Source organism: Hakea prostrata, chromosome 9 (genome assembly GCF_041222555.1).
Source record: "Hakea prostrata isolate BN-2017 chromosome 9, UWA_Hpros_2, whole genome shotgun sequence".
In the NCBI taxonomy this organism is placed as follows: domain Eukaryota; kingdom Viridiplantae; phylum Streptophyta; class Magnoliopsida; order Proteales; family Proteaceae; genus Hakea; species Hakea prostrata.
In genome coordinates this window covers 44196650-44204561 of record NC_142608.1, presented here as the reverse complement: position 1 = coordinate 44204561, position 7912 = coordinate 44196650, and the positions used below count along the sequence as shown (strand labels likewise).

At 39.6% G+C, this 7912-nt stretch overlaps 1 protein-coding gene across 2 annotated transcripts in view; it reads right to left on the bottom strand.

Moving 5' to 3' along the window:
- Nucleotides 1-4280: 4280 nt before the first annotated feature.
- The window catches only part of LOC149005282 (polyadenylate-binding protein-interacting protein 9-like), a 47141-nt gene continuing 43509 nt past the window's right edge, over nucleotides 4281-7912 (bottom strand). The window contains exons 8-9 of one of the 2 annotated variants that reach the window (XM_089168165.1): nucleotides 5986-6047; nucleotides 4281-5887 (exon numbers count right to left, since the gene is read on the bottom strand). In XM_089168165.1, the coding sequence (XP_089024291.1) occupies nucleotides 5830-5887; nucleotides 5986-6047 (120 nt within the window). In that variant the 3' untranslated portion in view covers nucleotides 4281-5829. The remainder of the gene's footprint in view (nucleotides 5888-5985; nucleotides 6048-7912) is intronic. The other variant, XM_089168164.1, reaches the window with a different exon arrangement.

The window sequence follows — 7912 nt, the reverse complement described above, 5'->3', positions numbered from 1 at the left end:
GGGTTGAGATCTCTATGCTGATCATAAACCCTAAAGAAAAGAATCAGATTACGGAAGAGATAGTTGCAAGAATGCAGCATCGTTTTCCCAATCTCAGTCAAGAACAAGATCGAAGAAAGAATAAATTACAATACAGAAGAGATACTAACCTTAGACTGGCAGATCGGAGATGAGAGACTTCAGATCTGGCAAAGGGATCTTCGAAATCACCGAAAAGAGTTTCAAACGAGTCTTCCCATGTTCTCAAAGTGTTTTGGAGGCAGAGGATACTAAGAAACACGAAGTGTGTTTAAATAGAGAGTGAAAAACCCTAAAATTGGAGTTTCTCGGATTTAACACACCATTGGTCGATTGATTGGTCTACTGACCCAGTCGACCAATCAGTCAACCAATCAGGTCGGCAAAGTTCAAACAAGGAAATGAAGGATCAAATGGACACTAAACCTCAAGGGCTTTTGTACACACATCAAGTGACATACCTAGTGTGTAGAAATGCCTTCAAACCAAGTCAGATAATACTCCAAGTCCTTCAACTAATCTCATCTTCAGACAGGTGCAACTTCCTTCCTAAATCTGCACAGACCTCCAAGTATGGAACTCCATCATCAACATCCATGGGTTCAGAGTCAAACACCATGTCTTCTACTGAGATGACCCATGGTTGGCTTCTTCCTTTACTCCTGGTCTTCGGACCTAAAAATAACCGGGTTTCCGGGTCAGGGTTAGGGTTAGGATAGGGCTGGGTTTCACACCAACTCCACTGAGAGCTCTGGCACTACCTGCTCCACCTCCTGCAGGTATACCAATCAAATGTTTAACGCTAGCATAAATACAGTCTTGTAGGGAGAGAGGAGTTTGCTACAACTGTGATGAAAAATTTGTCGTGGGACACATGTTTAAGACTAGACAATTGTTTTTGATTGAGTATGAAGAAGGTGGAGATACTATTGCTACAGAAACTATGGTTTGTGAAGAACTCGAGTTGGAATCAGAAAATGTGTTTTCCGGATTGTCCTTCCATTCTTTAGCAAGTACTTCTTCTCCTACAACTTTGAGGTTAAATGGTGAGATTAATGGCAAGCTTCTCCAAGTGTTGGTGGACATTGGAAGTACACATAATTTTGTACGAAGCAGTGGCAACGTTTCTGCTGCTGGAAACGAAACCTGACGTTACAGTGTTAGTTGGAAATGGAGACAAAATTGTGTGTGAAGGTCTTGTTTGACATCTGTACATTAAAATTCAAAATCATGAGTTTGTTGTGGATGCATATTCTCTACCAATCAAGGGGGACAGATATCATATTGGGAGTGCAGTGGTTATTTGGTTTGGGACCAATGCTTTTTGATTATCAGAGGTTGACATTACAATTTCACGAGGAAAATCACTAGGTCACTCTTCATGGAGATTTGTCGTGGGTTCCTACAGGATTACATTATCATGAACTTCGATGGCTACTTTCCCATCGATCTTGTTTAGAATTGTATCACCTAGAAATGGAGGAGACGCAGGGATCAAAGGTGAGGGTTGAAACTGAAAATCCAGATTTGGCTGAATTGTTGGATCAATTTGTTTCAGTGTTTGAGGAACCTCATGGATTACCCCCTCACTATGAACAAGACCATGACATCACTTATAGGATGGAGCTCAGCCTATGAATGTGTGTCCCATATAGGTATCCACATTTTCAGAAAACTGAAATTGAAAGGCAAGTTATAGAGATGTTGTCAAGTGGGATTATTCAGAGTAGTACAAGTCCCTTCTCTTCACCGGTCCTCTTGGTTAAGAAGCATAATGGAACTTGGCGTTTCTATGTCGATTATGGAGCTTTGAATGCGATTACCATTTCGGATCGTTTTCCAATTCCAACTGTGGATGAATTATTTGACGAACTCCATGGTGCAAGCTTCTTTTCAAAATTAGATATGCGTTCAAGTTATCATCAGATAAGGGTGAAGGAAGAGGATGTCTGTAAAACAGCCTTTCGGAATCACAAAGGACACTATGAGTTCCTTGTGATGCCCTTCGGCTTGACGAACAACGTTTTCCAGCTGTTCCTCTGGCAGTTTGTTCTGATCTTCTTTGATGACTTGTTAGTCTACAATAAAACATGGGCCAAGAACCTTGACCATTTGCAACAGGTGCTGCACACTCTTAAAGCCCATAATGTTATTTGCTAAATGGGTTAAATGTATGTTTGAAAAAATATAGGTGGAGCATTTGGGCCACTTAATTACAGCCCAAGGTATACAAATGGATCCAAGTAAAATATCTGCCATTCAAGCTTGGCCCAGGTCCAGGAATGTAAAGGATGTGAGGGCTTTTTCGAGTTTAACCGGTTACTACTGTTGTTTTGTACGAGGATACGCTCAAGTTGCCACACCTTTGATAAATTTGCTTAAACAAGGCACATAGGAATGGTCGGCGACGACGCAAGAAGCTTTTGATGCTCTGAAATAGGTGGTGATGCATGCATCGGTACTTGCACTGCCCGATTTTTCTCAGCCATTTATCGTTGAAACCAATGCTTCAAGAATTGGTATTGGGGCAATTCTCTCTCAAGTTGGGCACCCAATAGCATTTTATAGTATGGAATTGTCTCCAACTATGCAAGCAACATCGACATATGCTCGAGAGATGTTCTCTATTACTCAAGCTATTGCAAAATGGCTGTAGTATTTTCTTGGGAGACGTTTGTGATACTTAATGACCAAAAGAGTCTGAGAGAGTTAATTGAACAAGTTATTCAATCCCCTGAAAAACAGAGATGGTTGATGAAGTTATGGGGATATTCTTTTGAAATCTCATACAAGCCAGGTCAGGAAAATGCAGCAATAGATTCTTTGTCCAGAATTGCTAATTTTAAGCTTTATGTTCTCACCATTGCTTCCTTACAATCCTGGATGATGTTCAAAAAGAGGTACAAGAGCTACCAGAGCTTCGTCAACTACGGGAGGATTTGCAATCTGATCTGGAGGGGTGTCCAAGGTATGCATACAGGGATGGTCTTCTCTATTATCATAACAGAATTTTTTGGGCACTAATTCGAAGCTCAAGAATATATTCTTACAAGAATTCCATTCCTCTCCTTTGGGTGGCCATGCTGGACATCTCCGAACTTACAAGCAGTTATCTGCTAATGTTTTTTGGAAAGGTATGCTTCAGAATACGAAAATGTTTGTATCACAATGTCATACTTGCCAGCAGACAAAGCCAATTTTCGCCAGTCTAGCCGGTTTATTGTAGCCTCTACTGGTACCAAGTCAAGTCTGGGAAGATATCTCTGTAGATTTTATTATTGGGTTGCCGTTGTCTCAAGGAAAAATATGTCATTATGGTTGTAGTGGATCATTTGACCAAATATGGTCATTTCTGCCCTCTTCCACTAGGTTATACGAGTCACAAAGTAGCATAAGTGTTTGCCCATGAGATCCTTCGGCATCATGGATTACCACGTTCTATAGTCAGTGACTGTGATCGGCTATTTCTCAGTTCTTTTTGGAAAGAGTTAAATAGACTGCAAGGCACCACATTGTCTATGAGTTCCTCTTGTCATCCTCAAATGGATGGTCAAACAGAAGTGTTGAACCGTTGTTTGGAGGCGTATTTGCGAAGTTTTGTGGCAGACGAACCTCAGAGTTGGGTAAAATTTCTGGGATTGGCTGAATATTCATATAATACTGCACATCATACCGCCATTAATACTTCTCCATTTCGTGCTTTGTATGGGTGACAACCCCTACTCTTGTATGATATCTGCCTCATTGCTTCGCTAATGCAATTGCTGATGACACCTGGCAAACCCGTGAGCAGATTTTGTTTGATCGGAAGACGCATTTATTGGGGGCTCATTTGCGGATGGAAGACATGGAAGATCACCGTCGGGAACCATAGAAGTCTGTCATTGAGGATGCAATCTCACATAAACCCAATCACCTACAAAAAATCCAAGTCTCATTTGGTAAGGTGGCATATCGGTTGGCTTTACCACCTTCTTCGCAAGTGCATCCAGTTTTTCACATTTCTGTTCTCAAGCCTTTCTATGGTGATCCTGCCTCTATGTGTGTTCAGTCTCTTCCACTACAGCTTCCTCCTCATCTGCTAGCCATTGTTAATCATCATGTTTTGCGTCGTGGATGTGCTTTGGTACCTAAACTTTTGGTTTAATGGGAGGGTCTTCCCCTTGAAGATACTTCCTGGGTTGATGTTGCAAATTTTCGTTAGCTTTTCCCTGCTTTCATCCTTGAGGACAACTTGTGGGCCAAGGAGACGGTATGGTGGCAATGGAAAACCAGATCAATATTCAGGAGAAGCCACGTCGGTCTGCTAGACCTGGGAAGTAGTAGCTGATAGCGTTGACAGCTGGTATTGCTCGTACGGCTTGTGATTTGAATAGTATAAAAGGCTTAACCTCTACGGTACTGGGCATGAGAGCATTTCTCCCAAAATTCCTGAATCTTCTTTAAGCTCTACTTCTCTCTGTTTCTGCTCTTCTCGCCTTTCTCTGAATTCTGTTTTACATGTCTTCTTCATCAAGAATCACAACGGAAGCTCATCTTTTATGCAAGATTGATAACTTTTTTTGGGGAAATACAAACATTTAAATTTCTAATTAACACCAATTTTGCAATTTTCCAAGAATTTTAGATGCACCTCCCTTGAGGTTTGATGTAACTAATTCTTTACCAATCAAACTTTCAAAATTACATGTCCTGTCCTAGCTTTCAAGGCGTTAAAATTATAACTTAGTTGACCTGAATGCCCTTATTGCCAAACTATTTTAAGAAATTATTTTTTTTTATCTTCTATTACTGATTTTAAAGAAGAAAAGAAAAATATAGCACCTCCGTTTTTTTTTTCACACCCTGTTTTTTCCACAAGCCTACTCCAAAAAGACAACCTGGTTTACAATAAAAAATAGTGAAAACCCCACCAATATCTATTAAATTTAAAACGACTAGCACACCTTGCAAGGACATCAGCACAAATAACTAATTTTCCTAGCATTCACGTAAAAACGTTGGAATAATTGTGGCCTCCTGTACCATTTGTTGAACATATTTGGGCTATTGGGCCCATTGATATGTCGTCTCTAACTTCCCTTCTGCTAGTATATATGCAGCTACCATGTCAACCCCTCCCCCCAGCCCCCAAGAAAATGAAAAAAGAAACAGTTCCTTGTTTGGGAATAAGCGTATCTCCAACAAAAACATTGTGAACCTTCTTTTGGGAATAAATGTATCATATAGTAAATCCTAGGAGTTCGTCAGATGTATGCTACTATATCCCTTTCTCCAGAGAAGCTGTCTCAAATCCTAGTACAATCAGCTTTTGAAATCTTTACTTACTGGGAGATGTATCAAACGACATTTCCAGATCCATCCATCTATTGTAGAGTGCAAGAGAAGTTTCGAAATGGTTAGAAACTTTCAAGTATACCCATGCCATGTCAAGTTCATCTACCACAGCATCGCAATAGGTGAGTACATTTGATGCTGGAAAAAGCCAACATTACACTGTTGGTTATATAGCAGTGGCATTTGAACCTGCAAAGCTAGAACTAGGTGGTTCATTGTCCAGCTCCCGCAAAAACTGAATAAATAACCTCATCAAGTACATGAGAAACATTGCAAGAAAGGTGATGACTATGCTATGAACTAACTGATTCTGACAAGAGCTTGAAAGCCAGATCATCAGTGTTCAGGTGCAGAACACATTGCAACAAAAAGATGGTTATGTACTGAAACTTAAGCTTCACCATCCCCTTCACCACAATATATTCTCTCACATGGAATTAACCATTTGCCATTGTTCATGGCCCTTAAGCCTGGTCAATGCATGGTTGTGCGAGGAACTCGAGGCCTTACTGGTGTTTTTGAAGGGCTTACCCTACATGAACAAGTATTAGAAATTCATTCAGATAAAATTATCATCTGCATTAATAAAATGAATTCCACTCCAGTACAGTGAGCTCTCAAGCACCATACCTAACAGGAAGGCTTCCCATAAGCATCCCACTGCAGTTCAGTGCAATAATGGCGCTTTGCGCCTGTGCCATGATAAGTAATGAGTCAGTTCAAGCATTTAAGAAGAGAATTTCCAGTTCGATATGAATTATAAAGAATGTGAACACCCCAGACGCTAGCCTCAGACTGTTTCTACATGCTCAGCTACCAACAATGTCCAGGCAGACCATACAAAAACCTTTTTCCAAGACAACAGAAGGTAGAATGAGCTAGAGTTCCTCCACACAAATAATATCCATGCTGGAGTAAGGCATCTCATAAAACAATGGATCAAAGATATAATTATGCCCTCAACCTTATATGTTAAGAAGAACTAAATATCCTGGTAACTTGTCAGCTAACATGGATGAAACTAAAAGCATTTGTCTCCTTCGTCTTTATAATTTAGTAATGACATGAGCAATTATGAATTGCACATGCATAAATTCTTGTACATCATTGTGCCAAAGCTATAAAACATCATGAACCTGAGAAAATCACTCTCCTAACTTGAAAGGTGGTTTGCCACCAAAAAACCATGATAGGCCGTATGATCATGACACCATTCAGGGATTATGTAGCCACTGCCACATCATTATGGATAAATGACCAACATGATAGGCAGTTCTTTTTATTATTTTGTCATATTGTTATTTGGGCCCAGAATTGTGATGTAAAAATGTTGTAAGGGAGTTATTGCTCAAGTAGTTCCTAGGAAGTAATTTCCTCTCCATTTTTTTTCTTCATTGGGTTTAGGACTATTTGGAAACAAAATCAAGCAAGGAAGGAGCAAAAATACGAGTGACTTTATCAATTCACAGTGTGGAGCCTCCTCTTCTATCCACTCCTCTTTTCCTAACCTACTTGATATCATAATTCTTCAAACCCCCCGTCTCATTTCTTCGTGTCTTACATCTGTTCTTTTAAATACATCAACCCATAAACCCCCAATGTTTAGTCAATTTAACTATAATAAGATTGTTATTGTGGCTTGATGCGACTATAATATAACTTTTGTTACATGGTTTCACGAAGCAAGAATCCACGTAGCTGACCCCATTTAGTTGGGACAAGTTTGCTTCTTGTTGTTTATATGGTTTCACAAACCAGACACTACACCATGGTAAAATTACCCGAAATGCTTAACCAATAGATATTTGTTGTTCAAAAGAACACTGAAGGAAATCAAATCAAGAAAATAATTAAATCCCCCCCCCCAAAAAAAAAGGTTAACGGATACGATAATCGGATGATTATAATAATAATTCACCCAACAAAAGATCAGACAATTCATACAGGAACTTCTTGGTGGAGATCGTAATGATTTATAAAGTTGCCCTATTGCAACTCCAGCGGCCAACCCAAGGCCGACAAGGAACTTAAACCAACCCAAAATAACTGGGGGATTACTCACATGTAACTCCACAAAGCCACCTGATAATAAAATTTTGCTTGGGCTATAACTAATACCGTTATTCGTTTCATTTCACAAAGAGACAAAATTTGGCTAGGATTTCTTGAATGCACAACTACCACAGGGAATCAGGATATCATTTATCAGATCAAGTCTAAGAGAGATCTGAAGAGCCCCAAAATGCAACTCAACTCAGCAACCAGATTTGAAAAGTTTCATTTCATAGTTTGCATGACACTGAGTTTGAACAGAAAAAACAAGAAAATTACGAGTCAAGAAAGTTGGATATAGTGAGCAGAGTCTTATCTCTAAGCAGGCTATTTATAATTTTCATAAATCTAGATTGAAGGATGGTGGATAGATAAGTCATAATTGTATGGAAGAAGCTAATCCACAAACACTTGAGCTCTGATAGGCTCCAATAATAGTATGAAATATCGCCGGAATTTCAGCGAAACTCACCAGAATTTTGGTGCTTCCGTAAGTGGCGAAAAG